Raw genomic sequence first — 18,860 nt, forward strand, 5'->3', positions numbered from 1 at the left:
TAGTGTCAGACTGGTTAGAATCGTTTGATAATGTTACTCGTTGGAAATTCATTTTTTGTTTTGCTCTCTGATTAATAACATATCCACTTTAATGATCATTGCTGTTGACATTCACTGAATATATATGCAGGTAAAATAAAAATCATCATCAAATATGAAAAAGTTTTTAAAAAATGGCGTACTTCGAGAACGGTGGCACCTAGACACATAGGGCTAAGCTCTATTTTTTCGAGGGATCGCAAAGTACCATTTTGGTTAAGCCTTTCAAAATCGCGGCAGAATTGGCCCAGGACGCATCGTTTTCGAGATACGCCCTTTTCTGAGAAATCATTATTTAATATATCGGAACACCCGTTAAAACATGAACACACATTCAATATTCTATTTATTTGTTGGTTCTTTGTTGATTTTTTGGGATTACTCAAACCCGTGTTTTAGTTTATATTTTTCAAGAAATCCACTCTTTCACTGTGTAAATTTAACTTGAAACACATGTTCATCCTGGAAAACATGACCACTTATTCAACTGCCAAATCTTGTCAGGGGTCAAAGATCAACATGATAACTGAATGTAATGTTTCATTTTCGGAGAGATTATCTTAACAGTTCAAAAATTCCCGGAGTATTCCTAATTTCTTGAAATCCATTTGAATCCTTGGTTGAAGATCCTCAATGTTGAATATTGGAATTGAATAAACAGTACGTTTCAATGGCTCCACAGGTAGAAGTCAAGAGGGTTTAAGTCACGTAATAGGGCAAGCCAGGGCACAGGCCCTCCTAGCCTATCCACTTTTCATGGAAAGTTTCATGTAGGAAATATGATTCGAACTGACTGAAATGTGCTGTAGCTCCATCATGAAGAAACCTTACGTTTACTCTTAATTGAAGAGGTAGGTTTTCCAACAAATGTGAAAGATTTTCGGTCAAATGAGCAAGATAATTTTCTTCATTTAAACGATATGGTAGAATGATAGGACCTCAAAAGTTGTCATTAAAAATACCTGCCCATATGTTCAGGTACTACTTTGTTATGGCTACTTTGGAAGAACGTATGACAAATTGCAATTTTTCCTAAGGATACTTTTTGTTTAGTTTTTCAATTAGAATCCGAAAAAGTATAGCCACCCCCCCCCCCCCACAATTTAGAAACACTCTATATTTAAAAGTTTTTTTTTTTTTTTTTGTCTTCAGTCATTTGACTGGTTTGATGCAGCTCTCCAAGATTCCCTATCTAGTGCTAGTCGTTTCATTTCAGTATACCCCCTACATCCTACATCCCTAACAATTTGTTTTACATATTCCAAACGTGGCTTGCCTACACAATTTTTTCCTTCTACCTGTCCTTCCAATATTAAAGCGACTATTCCAGGATGCCTTAGTATGTGGCCTATAAGTCTGTCTCTTCTTTTAACTATATTTTTCCAAATGCTTCTTTCTTCATCTATTTGCAGCAATACCTCTTCATTTGTCACTTTATCCACCGGTCTGATTTTTAAAATTCTCCTATAGCACTGCATTTCAAAAGCTTCAAATCTATTCTTCTCATATACTCCGATCGTCCAAGTTTCACTTCCATATAAAGCGACACTCCAAACATACGCTTTCAAAAATCTGTTCGTGAAGTTTTAATTAATTTTTGATGTAAACAAATTATATTTCTTACTGAAGGCTCGTTTAGCTTGCGCTATTCGGCATTTTATATCGCTTCGTCCATCTTTAGTAATTCTACTTCCCAAATAACAAAATTCTTATACCTCCATAATCTTTGCTCCTCCCATTTTCACATTCAGTGGTCCATCTTGGTTATTTCTAATACATTTCATTACTTTTGTTTTGTTTTTGTTTATTTTCATGCGATAGTTCTTGCGTAGGACTTCATCTATAACGTTCATTGTTTCTTCTAAATCCTTTTTATTCTCGGCTAGAATTACTATATCATCAGCAAATCGTAGCATCTTCATCTTTTCACCTTGTACTGTTACTCCGAATCTAAATTGTTCTTTAACATCATTAACTGCTAGTTCCATGTAAAGATTAAAAAGTAACGGAGATACGGAACATCCTTGTCGGACTCCCTTTCTTATTACGGCTTCTTTCTTATGTTCTTCAATTATTACTGTTGCTGTTTGGTTCCTGTACATGTTAGCAATTGTTCTTCTATCTCTGTATTTGAACCCTAATTTTTTTTTAAATGCTGAACATTTTATTCCAGCCTACGTTATTGAATGCCTTTTCTAGGTCTATAAACGCCAAGTATGTTGGTTTGTTTTTCTTTAATCTTCCTTCTACTATTAATCTCAGGCCTAAAATTGCTTCCCTTGTCCCTATACTTTTCCTGAAACCAAATTGGTCTTCTCCTAACACTTCCTCCACTCTCTTCTCAATTCTTCTGTATAGACGGAGTCTGACGGAATTTCCCCTTTTTCATAAATATTACACACCAGTTTGTATAATCTATCAATCGCTTCCTCACCTGCACTGCGCAGTAATTCTACAGGTATTCCGTCCAGGAGCCTTTCTGCCATTTAAATCTTTTAATGCTCTCTAAAATTAATATCTATAAATTATTATACATTTAAAAAATTATTATATATTTAAAATTAGATATTTAATAATACAATCATTTTAATATGATTACCTGCCCTGAGGCAGGTACTTGCATCATTTTTCTTTTGATACTCTACTAATATCAGCTAAACTTGAGTTCTTGATAGTTCCAATTTCCTTGTATATCATCTATCATTTTTGGTTTTATCAGGCTTCTCTTTTTTCACCTATTACAGATCCTTTTAGCGCTACGTTTCAAATCCATAATAAAAGGATACTGCACACATATTATTTCACAAAGATGCTTCCATAAATCTAACTCAATTTTACTGGATAATCACTTAACCATTAGCCATTACTATGCTAATTTTTATTTCATTCTCACTTTTGTAATCTTTTTTTTATCTACATTATTTTGCTTCTTCAACTCTTTTTTCTTTTGTGTAGACATTGTTTCATATTTTAATTACTTTTATATTTTTACATTCTTTCTCTTTTTATATTTTTTTCTAATACTGAAATCATCTATTGATTTACATGATTCAATTTCTAAAAATAACATTTCATCTGAGAATCTTATAAAATTCATTTTCCTTCCTCTTATGTTGATCCCTTCAACCTATTCTAGAGCATTTTTTATATCCTCAACTCATACATACTAAATAAGGTTGGGGATATACAACACTCTTTTCTTATTCCTCTTCAAAGGTTAAGCCCTCAAAATTTGTGCATACTCTATTTTTATAAATGCTTTTTATTCTGTAACAATTCTTTAATTGATATTCTATTTTCTCATTCCACTATTTGACTTTTTAATAATTCATTGGTTATCCTTTTCCAAATACATTTACATATATATTTTACCAGTGAATTTTTCTATATATTTTTTAGTCGTTATTAGTCCTTATCATATTCCTTGTACCTCTTCCCTTGTTAAATTCATTTTTTTCTTCTTTCACCATTTCCACCACTATTCTTGTATTCATAATTTTTCAGAAAAATTCTTTGCTAAATACAAAATTAAACTAAATTCATTAATGTTCGTACTTTACTGCACAGTTTTTTTTTTTAGATTAGAATCATAACTTGTTTTAAAAGAATCTTCTATTCTTATACGGCTATTGTAGATCATATAAAATTTCTTATATATTATTTTCTGCAATTGTTGTTCAATTAAAGCTAACCATTAAATGAAAATATAAAACTGAAAGTTATTATTTGATTTAAGTCAGGATTGTATATGAACAAATTTTATTTATTTTATGAGACATCATTTGTATTTATGGTGGAAACAATCAAAATACATCAGAAAAGTATCATGTAAATGATGTAAATGACTGCAGTGGTTTAAAATAGGTAGTTAAAGTGGGACAAAAACATTAAAACTGATTGTTTTTTCTTAATCTGTTACATACTATATGAGTATTATACATTTAAAATTTTATAAAATCCTTGCAGTAACTGATATATCAGACCGGAAATGAATTGAAATTATTTAAATGAAGTTTTATTTCCTTCAAATCCAGAACAATTTTAAAACACAATTTTAATGCTTCATTTTTCAGTTTTGTCTTCTGTCCACCACATCTGCTGGTTCTGATTAATAAAGCTGTCTAACCTGTGGAGCCTATGTTGTAAAACAATCACATCCCATACTTCTTTCAATAAAAAGTGGTAGAAGATACTTCATGGCTCTAAATAAAAATAATTACACCTTCATTTTCTCAAAAAGCTGGAAATTCATTACTGAATAATTCTTAGAAAAAAGTCAATAATAAGCCTTAAGTATATATATATATATTTGTGTGAACAGATATTGCTGTTTAGGCTAATTTCTTGCCCATAGAATATGTATGAATATTATTATTAGATAGTAGACCAATTAAATGCATATTTCAATGGGATGCTTAGGTACAAACTAATAATGGGCTAAGTTATAATGCAATAAACTTCTAATTTTCTGTTTACTTTCCTTTGTAAAATATATAGGAGGTGCTTGCTGTATGTAAATGATTATGATTTTTTGGAATGATTAGTTTAATTTTAAATCATATGTAATAATGTTGGATTATGGCAGCTATCATACTTATATGTTAAATTACACCAAAATAATGGTATATATTTTTTTTACAGTTAATGGTGAAGAATTGAAACATATAAGACAAATGTATTTGAATGAAAATGAGGTCATTATAGAACTTGGTAAACTTTTGAAAAAGGAGTTCAGCAATAATTGTCTAGGCTGTATTTCAAGCTTTTACAGCTATGAAAGTAAAAGAGTACAAAATATAATTGAATATATGACAACAAATAATTTAAACTATGAAACCCTACCTAAAGAAAATGATATCTATATATCAGTTAAAGAGATTGAAAATAATTATGAGAAATATTCAAATGAGGTTTCATGGTGGAACTATTTATGTGAATTGTATAAACTCCAGGTATCACCACCACCCAAAATAAATTATGAAGAAGTGGTTGAAAAGATAGGAGTTGATAAATTAATTACAAAAGGTAATACTGAAGGACTCTATAAATGCATCAATACTTTTGTTACAATCAGTAAGTAATATTTTATATTATGAATTTTTTTATATTGCACCTTCTTTTGCCAAAATACTAGTCATTTTGCAACAAGAACATTCTAATAATTTTATAAACATTCACATTAAAATTCTTTACAAAAAGAAATTAGTAACTTTACATATAATTTTTCTTTAATAAGTTAAGGTGGTATTTTAGACAATAACTTATATAGCATTAGTAGCACTAGGGATAAAACAGGATATTTATGAATTCATTAGACAGAAACTGAGTTTCCTAGGTAAATCCACATACAGAGTAATACACTTTATCACTGCTCCACCAAGAAGAAAAAAAGTTGCATCAACTCTATTCTCAACATGTAGTGTAAGGTGACAAAAAATGTCATAATTTTGCTGTAATGAAGAACTATATATGAAGAAAAGGGTGCATTTATAATGAAAAGAGTAATCTACTCATTAAAATTTTACCAACTACAAGCAATTCAATCAAGTAACATCCTTCATCATCATATCCTAGGCCCATTTTCTCTAGAAATCAAAGAAATTACTCTTGAACAGGTTACAATTTACTTTTAAAATATCCATATTCATACTCACAATTTTTGTTCACCGTTACACTATTTTACTATTATAAAAAATTGGTATATCTTTCAAAAGAGACCAAAAGCTAGTAAAAATTTTGGGTGAACTACTGTTTCATTCACAAATATATAAAAACCTAGTTCCTGATAAAATCAAAAATATGTTTCAACCATTACTTTCTTTTAATTTACATTTATTAACTCTCTTAGTCATTGATTTATTTATTTGTCAAAATTTATCCTTGTGACAAACTATCAAGTTATTAAAAGGCTTGAAATGCTTAAATCCCTCATTTGCAGAAAAATGAATCATCAAATATGATTTATCATGAATAATCCCAAATTAATAATTTATCATAATCCCAAAGATACATGAGTAAATAAAGATTATATTTTTTCCACAAGTAGAATTTTAATTTTTCCACTTTTCATTTGAAATGAAAAATAATTGCTAGAATCAGTCCTTCTAATAAGAAAACGTTCATTACTTATATAGGCTAAATAACTCCTGTAACATAAAACAACAGATGCTGTTCATTCTGAGAAACAGGAAAAGAATTAGAAATTTCAGAGCAATTAGTGTGATTAGGCCACTCCCATTCACTTATATGTTGAAAATAATTCAATATTCTTAATCCATCTGAGAATGATTATGCTATTTTATGGAATGTACAGTGACCCTTTTAAAATCGCCCACAATTGTTGGTTTATTGCTCCTAACATATATATTAATTTGCAGTTTAAGAAATTACATCGTTTTTTTATTTATATTACAGTTAATGGTAAATTATTGGAAAAAATAAATAATATTTATAACGAAAATATTTCAACTGTTGAGAAACGTATCCAGCTTTCAGATACGGATCAAACCAGACTTAATTGCCTAGCCTGTATTAAAACATATATATCTTATGAAAATAAAAGAGTAGAAAATTTACTTGAAAGTATTAAAAAAAATGAGTCTCTTGAAACTTTACTTGAAGGTCAAAACTTAATATTATCTAAAGAGATTAAATTAAATTTTGAGAAATATATGGTGGGATTTCTACAATGGTTAAATACATGTACTAGATACAAGTATTCAGAGGAATCACAACTAACAAAAAACATTCAGGAAGTAGTTAAGAAGATTGGAGAAGGAAATTTAATTAAGGAAGGAAAGACTAAAGGACTCAATAAATGTATCGATTCTTACGCTAAAGAGAGTACTTTGATTAATTACGGTAAGTAATTTTATCTGTATCAGTTATTAGACTAGCACATTTTAAATTAGGTTTAGAAAATAATCAGAAGTAAATTTTTTAAAGAAAAAATAATCAATTCAGTAACCTTATACTTTTATTAATAATGTTTTGAATGAAAAACTATTTGAAGAAAATATTATTCTGTTAACATTTTAGCAACTGGAATGGTATTTGCTTTCTATGCATTCGCAGGATTAAAATTAAATTTCTGAGGTAGAACGACTGATAGAGTTGTCCTCACTTAGGTCATGCAGAAACCAAAGTCACTGCAGCTCAGTAGGATTTGTGATCCTCAGCATAGATCTACAAGGTTTGTATCAGGCTCAATTTATGCTTGATCCCCATGGAAATCTCATAGAATGAAATAAGAGGAAATGAGATCAATATGAGAAAAGTATATATCCACTATGAAATTGTGACTCATAATAAAGCTTTCACTTACAAAGTATCTATGATTGTCCAAAGTGCATTTTTTCATAAAATACAATAACAAAGAACAGGTTCAACTTACCTTAATGGATGTGCTTACTTGTATGTGGAATTAAACAAAACTATCTATCTAAATTATACTCGAATAACTTTGACCATAATATAAAAATTTCTTTCATGATATCAAATTCATTATATAGTGAATGCAAAAATCAGATATTTTTATTCAATTTTGTATGATGCAACAATATCATGAATCAGAATATTCTGTAAATTTCAGAAAAAACTAAATTTTCCATGAACTTAAGTTTTCTTTTTTCATCTCAGAATTATTTATGGCAGCAATAATGGCTTGACTCGTATAGCACAATATGTTTGCAGTTCAGTGGCAAGGTGCTGTGAGTTGCTAGAGTGCTATTAATTTATAAGATAATTTGATCAAGGATCTCTGCAGTTTTCATTTTCAACTTTGAAGTGGATGAAAAACACTAATGATTAAGTAACAGGAGAAAATGTGTATAGTTAATTTACAATGTTGTTTTTTCACTGAAATTTTACTAGTAAAGTTAAATGTAATCTGCTATAAATCATCTTATCACTGACTATATCTAAAGAAAATAAAAAAAAGACTATTCATATAGTTATGAATATTCATTAATGTGCATTAAAAAGATGAAAAATAGCTCCTTCTTATTTCAGTTATAACAGGAGAAATTCTTGATATTTATTAAATTTCATAGAATATTGAAAATTACTCTCTTGTCTAGGATTCATTATTATTTTCTGATATGTTAGTAATGTCAGTAAAATTTAAACTATAATTTTCAAGATGAAATATTTTCTTCAAAATTTTCCTATTCTTACAAAATTTTACAACTTAGGACAGTTTAGGTTTAAACATTGGTTTATATTGGATTATTATTATTGCCACAGTACAACAGAATTTTTGGTTTAATGAGAGATATTTTCATTGAAAAATAATGCAATTGTACTTAAATCACACTAATTATTCAACTGCTGAGATTTTTAATTATATATTTTAGGATTTATCTAGAATAAGTTCTGTTTTAGTTGATGCATTGGATAAAACCTCATCTATCTTTAGAAGATATTTCGAATGATCAATATGTCATCTCATGTGAGTAAGAAATATTTCAGGAATAAATTTAATGAGTCAACATAAGAAGCAATATAGTCACTACTTAATTTTTTTTCAAATAATTAATTTTTTTTCAAATTTTGTATAAAGGTATGCTTTTGCAGTTCTCTATATATTTTCTATCAGATTAAAAAAAAAATGGTATATCTTTTTAAGAACAAAAAAGCTGGGATAACATTTTGCCAAACATTTGTTTTCTATGTAGCAAGCTTGAAACAGTCATTTCTCTACCAGTATAATTGCAAATTATTGTTATTCTTACAACCCCTTACTTTCTAAATCATATTTAATCATTATTATATTTATTCATCTAATTAAACAAAAAAATTATTTTTACCTTAATTTCTATAATTAATTTTTTTTTAATTTTATTCTAATTTAATTTATTTACTCAGTCAAATGAAACAAAAATTCACTCAAATCAATATATGCGACAGTCAATGTAATAAGCTAACTAAAAGTTTAGCCAGTAAACAGTTACCTTTTTTCTTTTCCCTCTTTAGCCTCCGGTAACTACCGTTTAGATAATACTACAGAGGATGGATGAGGATGATATGTATGAGGGTAAATGAAGTGTAGTCTTGTACATTCTCAGTTCGACCATTCCTGATATGTGTGGTTAATTGAAACCCAACCACCAAAGAACACCGGTATCCACGATCTAGTATTCAAATCCGTGTAAAAATAACAGGCTTTACTAGGACTTGAACGCTGGACTTCTCCACTTCCAAATCAGCTGATTTGGGAAGACGCGTTCACCACTAGACCAACCCGGTGGGTTAGTAAACAGTTACCTACAGATCTCCTGCAGACCCATGTGAGGATTTTGTGTTGGCATATTAGGCCAGTTATTATTTTTAGTTTTCCAATCTGCTTGAGCAAGTTTACATTGTGCATGGAAATGTAGGTGATTTGCTTTGGTTTGATTTTGAACTTCATATACTTCTTGTTTGTATGTGTAGCGTTGGGGCATTACAATGCTTCTGATCACATGTTGTCTTCTAAATAGCAGCCCACCATGTCTGAATGCTGTCTTCTCTGAACTCTGCTGTTGCTTGGTTCAGCTAGTTGGTATAAAAGACCTTCATAGTTGACTGCAAAGGAGTCATCTGTGGTGGGACTAATCCTGAGTTACAACTCTAGATGTGATCTAGTAAGGTGATAGTAAAGTGTGATTTGATGATAAATTAAGTTGTGAAGTTTGTTTAAATTCAGTTCACCAGACAAATTTCTCCTATTTTTTTCCCGGATATATCCAGCTGCACCTCATGGACGTCCAATCCAACTTTTGTTAAAGTTGGTATTTTGGAGAAAATTTACAAAGTCTGATCCTAAACATTACTTCCTTTATTTTAATTTATGTTGCATATTTTATAAAAATCAAAATTATTTAATATAAGGATGCTGCTACAGATTAGAATTTATTATTTTAAAATAGAGAACATTTTCATTGTTACCTTTATTTATTTTCTCACATGCAAAGTGAAGTTTTGAAGTGATACATGGATGAATCTTTTTAAAACAAAAATGAAAATGAAAATTTAATAATGCAGCATTACACTTTTACAAAATCAGATATATTATTATATTTTTACAATAAAAGTGTAATTAAATTTGGAAATCAGTGAGTACCCTTGAAATTAAACAAAAACACAATATCAATAACTAATATAAAAAAGTATAAAAAATATTAATCTGAAATCTATAAGAAAATTATTTAATTTTAGTCTTACATCACGCATGAAATATTTAAAATTATTTTGACATACTTATACATAATTCTATTATAAAAGCTGTTGACAACAACAATATATTAAAATTAGGCTTTGTTCCCTTCATTGATGATGATTTAAAACCCCTGAAAAGTGTCCATTTCAAATTTTAATTTTAATGTGAAATAATATTTTATCACCAAAAATACTGGATTGGAAATATTTCCTCCACCTCCTCAAATACAATAAATCTTTAACAATGAATCAGCATCCAGGATTTAATATTTAAATTTTACTGTCACAAAAAAGGCTTTGATTTGCTTACTGGGGCAAAAATTCTTTTTTAAGTTGTAATTGTACATGTACACCTTGTAATGATCAGAAATGCTAAAATTGTTAAACAGTAGATATATAGATGATTACAACTGTTAAAATTCTTAGATAATGTTTATTAATTATAAAACAGCTATGATTTTAACCTCCAAACTTTTGTATGTAAAGTATCAACATTACAGAAAAATTATTTTAATTTCACATTCAGCAAAGATCTTTCTAAAATTGCTGAACAGAAAACTGAGAAGAAAGATGGATGAGATAATTATAGAATAATAGTGTGGAATCAGGAATGGAAGGAAAACTGTGTATATTAAATAGAAATATTGGAGTAGTTATTATAACTTATACAAAAGGAAGTAAAGAAATGATATAAATATGAAAAAAGCACTTTCGACAGAAGTGGATATCGAAACCACATAGGGGAAGACACCCTCCATATAATGGTTTTGGTCAACACTCCACCCGCTCTGTACTTAGCCATTATGGGCATTAAGGCTTTGAGGTCATCTTCAGGATCTCAGTATCTCGGCAATGACATCTTTCAATCAAGCCTCAGCCAGGATGCCACTGATTCGAATACCACAAGAAAAATTCCAATTGGTGTCCTACTAACTAACATAAACTCCAAACAAAACACATTAACCAAGTCTCCAACATGACTGAATGACTTTCTAAGAACAAAGAAACTGAACTGTGCCTACCCAAAAGGTAAAAATGATTTCGACACACAACGAATCATAAAATGCAACACAGAAACACTAACAAAACATAACAATAACAACAAATAATGTAACATAACAGTAACATAAAACATAGCTAATAAAAAACAAACAAATCTATATCCAAATACAAACAAAAACAGCAACAGTTTAACAAACCATAAAACAAAATAACAATAAAACCAAACATAAACACAAAGAAGGAAAGTCCAAGTAGCACATCACACCCCTTCAGCGATCCTTTCTTTTGGCAAATATATAATAAAACTTTCTACGATCAACCATTTGGCCCGGATTTTCCAATTAACTTGGAGATCAAGTGTCGACCCGATAATCAAGCTGACCAATGGTATTATTTAACGCTCTCCTCCAGGCTGAAACCACATACAAGACAACGGACCTAGCCATTGATGCTAGCAATCTCTCCTACTCAACAACCTGTTAATCACTCCAAATAGTCTTGCCGCCTTGCTTCACTGCTTCCACTACATGTGGCAAAAAAGAACGCTTGTCCTCTAGTATTACTCCCAGGTATTTAGCCCTGGGCGCAGGTACAATCTCCATGCCTCCTACTGACAAACTAATCCTCCGGAGCCATCGTCTTCCAGCCATTAATACCAACTGCGTTTTCTTCAACGCTAGATGGAGCTGTCGCTCCCATAACCAATCATGAACCATCTTTACCACCTCGTTCCCCATAACCTCTTCCACTGTTTTAGCTGTAATGACCAGGGGGAGATCATCTGCAAAACCAGTTGGCAACACACCCCGTCTGGAAAACCTAACTGCAGCAGCCCATTATAAGCGATACACCACAAGAATGGGCCAATGACCGACCCTTGCGGTACTCCTGCCTCCATTCCAATCTCAATTGGAGCATCTTCTGCACTGCCTACCATTAAGTAATCCTGCACAAGCCTGTACAAATAGGGGCTGATCTTCCTCCTCTTTAGTTCCTGGAGAACCCACCTGAACGGTAGCGAATTAAACGCATTCTTTACATCCAGCAACATTACCGCCACAATAGCCCGGGTTCTCCAGGTACCACTATCTGCCTCATCAACCACCCGCATTTCTCTCTCAACAACCTGCACTGCAGTACGGGCCTTGGGTAAACCGAATTTCTATTCTTAGTCCCTCACGGGCTTCAATCTCGAAACTCAGCCGTTCCGCCATCATCTCTTCAAACAACTCTGCCATGCAACTTAAAAGGCACAACGGCCTGTACCCGGTGGGGTCATTCTCCTCCCTACCATCCTTCCGGAGCATAACCTTCCCACCTTCCACACCTTCGGAATCATACCATCTACCAGCACCTTATTAAACTCAGATAACACCTTCTCCGGCATCACCATTGCCACCATCACCACCACCTCATTGAGAATTTCATCTAGTCCCGGACTTTTCCGCCTACTGATTTTCATCACCGCACTTCTTAATTCCATCTCATGAAACGGAAGAATCTCCACCGCAGCAACCTCCTCCAATACCTCACACGGCCTCCTGGGGAACAGTACCTCCACACAGTCCTCCAGTATCCCCCTCGACAATACAGGTAACGCCCTCCCGAACTTTTTACTAACAATCTTGAAGGCATCTCCTCACATATCACTATCTAGGCGATCACACAACTCCTGCCACTTCTCTTTCTTACTGTTCATAATTTCTTTCTTAAAAGCGTTTCGACGCCTCCTTAATTCTTTCAGTGTCAAATCAATCTCGTCCCTCACATCTCTACAATTTGCTCGCTGCAGAAGCCTTCTTGCACCAAAACAGGCCCTTCTAGCTGCCACTACCTCAGGCGACCACCAATACACACGTTTATCCTGTGGTCATGTCTTCTGCAGCGCTGTACGGCAAGCCTCCGAAATCACCTCTGTTAAAAACTCCGTCGAAATGTCACCGAGATGACTTAAACGTTGTTGTAAAATATGTTGCACCTTCTCAATGCTCAATGCACTGACCACTCTTCTTACTTTTACATCAACCCCTCGTGACTATGAGGCCTCCAGTTCAAAATAGATCACTTCATGATCGCTAAGCGACTCATCCTGCTGAAGCACCTCCCAATTTCTAGTCGACCTGGCCAGTCTCGGTGAAACAAACATCAAGTCTATGAACGACGATCCAGTTATCCGGACCAGAGTTGGAAGCTTACCATTGTTTAGGCAGATGAGCCCCAACCCCCGCCATCTTCCTCCAACAGTCTACCTCTAACATTACTCCTCTCTCCACCGCATAACAAGTTTTTAGCATTAAAATCCCTCCTATTAAAATCTCCTTGCGGGATGTCCTTCTCACTCTACTCACACCATATAGCACTGTCTCAAAACCCTCCATTGGTACATTTGGAGACACATATACACTACAAATTATCATTTCTGGCGTCTCAACCCAGACATAACCTTCGCCTGAACCATATCTCATAAAAGGCACACTTAATTTCGCTCGATATAGGGCGGCACCTCCAGCTACATCATGCCACCAACCTGTTCTAGCCGTCTCAAATTCAGTTCGGACACTAACATCAAATCAACATCCTTCCGCCTTGGAATTTCAACAACCAAATCATGTGAGGCGGCACTTCTGTTTTACATTAATCTGTAGTAATCTTACCATCGACCTTCTTGACACACCTTCACGTCCTATGTCCTACCCCTCCACAAGTAGCACGCTTCTCCTTGGCCTTACAGTCTGCTATCTTATGCTCTTCTTCATCACATCTAAAACATGCATCTGATCTGTGCCTGTGCACCTCGATGCCATATGTCCACCTTCAAGATACCAATAATATCTTAGTTCATCATCTCGAATAACTCACAACATCTAACCCAGTCCACCTGCACTTTCACCATCTTCACCAGCTTCACCGCTGCAGACTGTGGCAATGTGATCAACCCAACCTTAGTATTACCATACGCAACTCTCATCGCTGCCACCCTAACCTCCAGTCCAGTATCCTCTAACACCTATCATACAGAGACAAGCACCTCGGACTCTGATGTATCGATCTCCAGGTCTTTAACGTTTACCAATGTATGTTTACCCCTAGTAATCCTGATAACATTAACCCCTACCAATTTTTCATTTACCTGCTGCCTTATTTCATCCACCACACCACCTTGTCCCTTACCTCGAATATGTAGAGCCTCTACCACGCCTTTCCTAATCGACAAAATTTCCCTCCAGTCCTCCCTCCGAATTCCATCCTTAACTCTCTTAAGTTAGTATATGTGGTGCCTTCCGCCCTTAGTACAATAGTACCAGACCCCTCCTTTTTGGACTGATTCTTGCTCTTCTTCTCTCCTTTTCTGGAACCTTCTTCCAAATATACACTCATCTTTTGCTTCAGCCTTCTCCCCACATATTCGAGAATATGCTTGTAAATTCCACCAACCTGGCCTATCACAGCCCCATACCTTATGTCTTATTTCACCTCTGAGGATCTCCTGCTGTGAAAAAATATGCCAAAATTTTCACAAAAATGACTTGAGCAAAAAAGAAATGTGGTCATTACAAATCTTACATATATGTGTGTGTTGAGATGTAGACTACTAATATTCATGTGTGTCTGTAATATTTGTCTCATTTTCTCCATGTTTAATGATTTATATGTGTTAAAGAGACTGGTCTATCTTTTTCTATGTTCTGATATTGTAATTTGCAATTATGATTTTAATTTTCTATTTAATATATATAATATGTTTAATATATATTTAATATAATATATATACACACACACACAAATATATATTATTGTATACAGATATACAGTAGTGTGAAAATTAATCAGAACACACAGAATATTTTGTTTATTTCTATGTTGTGGTACAATGCTTGGCCATACTCATTCTTTAAGTTGTCTTTGAAATGTGAGGTTATCATTTTTTTGTTATTCAGCAATTTTTTTTATCATAAATACAGTTTTGTGAAAGTTTATTTCATTTTTTTTATTAGAAAATCATATTTTCATATTTCTTGTCCTGTGTGTTTTGAATGCATAATAATGGACATAACTCCAAGAAACCATTCAACAATTTTTTTCTTACTGAAAATGTCAGTGTGACACTCTGACAAATAACTTCTGAGCATGGTGTTGGACTAGGGATAGTGAATGCTATTTTAAAATAATCTAAAGAACTGTTCCTTTTCACCTCATAGGAAAGGCAAACGTGGTAATAAAAAAATACTCCAATACAGGAACACAGGATTAGTGAGAAAAAATTTATTTTACCAAAAATTATTTGCTGTGAACTTAATTGAGAATTAGAATATTTACACACATCTGTTACACACCAACTTTTTGTACCTGGACAAGAAGCTCATTTACGAGCTAGAAAGAAGATTTTAACACCAGTAATGTTCAACAAAAGGCATTTGTGGGCCAAATCACTTGCAAACTGGATTAAAGAAGACTGAAAAAATGTTATGTTTTCTAACGAGTCATATTTTTATATTGAGAAGCAAAGGGTTTCATACATTAGAAAAGCATCAGATAAAAATACATCACCAGCTGATATCCAACATTCAAATTAACATCCCTACAAAAAATTTGTTGGGGTTATTTCACAATTAAAGGTTCATTACTTCCAGTAGGTGATATGTTGAAAAGTGATGGATATATTAAGATTCCGAAAAAAATGATTGTGGTGCAACCAAACCAAACTGCCATTGAGCAGAGTGTATGAACAAGATTTGGCACCACATACTAATAATTAGATATTCAGAAATTGTACAGGTATTTTTTTTTTTATAAATAGGTTAGTTTTTATTTAATATCACGTGTATTTGATTTAATTTGCATACTACTTTACATATATATCATACATATATCATCACGCACACTTACAGCCCAACTGGTTCCTCACACAAAAAGAGAATCAATTTTAATATTATTGATGAATGTTTTTGTCTAATTTCAGTATTTTTTGTTTCTAATTAATAGTAGTTATGACAGAGAAATTCATTTTACCCAGGGATATCTTAATATAGTATTCTGCTTTTGAAATTGTAACTTACTTTGAAATATTTATATAATTTTTAATCTTTATATAAAAATTTCTGAATAAAGAATTTATCTCTTTCCTAAAACATATTTGTATTTATCTTGATATTTCACAAAAAATAAAAATATAAATTGCATAACCTTAATAAAGAATTTGAAAAATAATTAAATTACCAAAATTGAGTTTTTACTTAGTTATTGATGTAATTTTTGACAGAAATGTGCATACTTTAAAAATATTGTATTGTTTTATCTATTTATTTGCAATTTAACAAATAATTTTATGCAAAACCTAAAAAGTATTCATTTCATCTCCAATTTGTTAACTGTTAAAACTATCTCATCAAAAAATAATGGCAATATAATTCTGGAAATTATGTGCTTTAATTTTTCAACTCAATATCACACTTAATTGTACGACTTTAGCTACTGGAATTAACCAATTAGGAGAAGATCAAAACTCATGCTCCTAAGAGAGCTGCTGGAAGGATATTTTAATAAACTACTTCAATATTTGTCTTATAGTCATATAGATTGTATGTTTTATGTTGGAGTAATATAGCATTTTAAATTTTTGTGGTTTTAAAATTGGGCTACCCCTTGACTGAAGTTTTATATGATTCCCACATATAGCTTTATGTATATACAAAATTCCTGAAAATCAACACTCGTTAACTCAAAAATTTTAAAAATGCTCATTATTCAAAATCAACAACTTACAGAAAATTGCTTATTTGGTGAAAAGCAGGGGCATTAATAAGTTATCTAAAACAGTATGTTCCTGAATAAATAGCTAGCTCATTAAAAAAAAAAAAAAAATTAATAAATCTTAATGTGCATTATATAGTACAAAAACAGATAAAATGTGTTATTCTTCATAAAGAACAGAAACAAGAAACCTAATACTCCTGAACTATGCAAACATGAAAAATAAAATATACAAGTACCACATACACTAAAATCAAATGCAATCTGTTAATTTTAACATTTTTTGATAATACACTGGACGCCAATTTTCATAATTTAATAATATTACCAAACACAAGAAAAGGAGGTACCGAAAAGATTACAAATAATGTTTTTTTTTTTCAAGATCTATCTATAATTCAAATCTGACTTCATTCAAACATTAAAAAAATTATACTTTTGAAAAACATTTGTAGAGAGTTAAATATTTTATATTTAAATGTGTGCATGGAACCTAGATGTAAAAATATGTGTAATTAGCATTCAGCATGATAATGGATTTTCAATTTTAATCATCATATGCTATCTGTGCTAAAACAATTGTCTTCAACAACAGTTTCTGTTTTTACCTATCACCAGCTAATTTTCAAATTCCTTATGGATTTTTCATTAACACACGTAATGAAAAGGAATATTTTTGTTGGCAATGACATTTTCCATATCTTTTGCTACTTATGTAATTTCTGAATTTTAGGATTCATGATAATATTCTTCCCTTTCCATTTCACTATAATCTCCAATCTGGACAGACTGGTATACATCGTACCTATACTCCAATCTTTTAAATATTTATTATTTTTTTGCAAAAATACTACCATTTCTACTGGCAATTTCTTTATACCATGTACTTTTTTCTATTTACACCAGGTTGCTGTAATTTTTTTATGATATTTATTCATAAAATCTGTTTTGATCTATACCTCCTATACCTAATAACTTTTACATCAGCAGCATTATCCTTTCTCTTTTAATAAATCAAATTGCTCGTTCTTTGTTGCATTTTATAAGACCTTTTATTTTCACAGAAAATTCATTTGCAGTTTCCATTCGTATTTCTTTCTTTCAATGGTTGAGCTAATGCTTCTACTCCCACTTTATCTAATTTTTTCAAGACTCCATTTACATTCTTTAATCTTCTTCAGTCTTTTAATTCTCCTTAGTATTAAAATTTTTCTGCTTACAGATATATATGGTTATCATTAAAATCTGTTTCTGATAATTCAGGTACCTTTTCTATTACATTTCCCATTTTACATATCTGTTTTTGGCAATGATAAGGTGAAGTTCATCTTCATTTCCTATGAATCCATGTGAAAAGTCTTCTGTAATAGTTAATAAAACAAAGATCTATTATTAACATTTAATTTTTCTTATAAAAATATAATAATCCTCTTTCCACTTTTATTTATTTTTTAAGTATAAATTTTACCAATCCTTCTATCTTTTCATACATTACTACAATTACATCATCCTCATTTTGATTAATTGCCATGTACACTTGTATCGAAAGGACAGACTTTCAGGATTACGTCTCTTCTGACAGCAATGAATAAATCAGGTAATTTAATAACCTAGTTTTAGGTGGAACATTATACTCCATATGCCTGCCTACATTTATTTACTTGTTCTTTATTTCCTTTATTTACTTGTTCTTGATTCATTTCTAGTTGCCGATTCACACAACTTCTCTAGTTCCCTACCTTAGAGATTCAAATGGGAAGCAATTTTACTTCTGCATCATTTAATAAATGAGGATTATAAAACATATAATAGGAAAAATCAAAAGATAGTGGTATTTAATCACCTTTTATCAATATATTATCTCTCTGTAA

The 18,860-nt window shown here is 31.6% G+C and overlaps 1 protein-coding gene across 3 annotated transcripts in view; it reads left to right on the forward strand.

Annotated features, from left to right (window-relative positions):
• The window catches only part of LOC142327371 (uncharacterized), a 43,466-nt gene that overhangs the window by 9,130 nt on the left and 15,476 nt on the right, over positions 1–18,860 (forward strand). For all 3 annotated transcript variants that reach the window (XM_075370573.1, XM_075370403.1, XM_075370488.1), the window contains exons 3-4: positions 4,681–5,112; positions 6,454–6,900. In XM_075370573.1, coding sequence (XP_075226688.1) covers positions 4,681–5,112; positions 6,454–6,900 — 879 coding nt within the window. The remainder of the gene's footprint in view (positions 1–4,680; positions 5,113–6,453; positions 6,901–18,860) is intronic.

This window comes from Lycorma delicatula, chromosome 1 (assembly GCF_047948215.1).
Source record: "Lycorma delicatula isolate Av1 chromosome 1, ASM4794821v1, whole genome shotgun sequence".
Classification (NCBI taxonomy): Eukaryota; Metazoa; Arthropoda; class Insecta; order Hemiptera; family Fulgoridae; genus Lycorma; species Lycorma delicatula.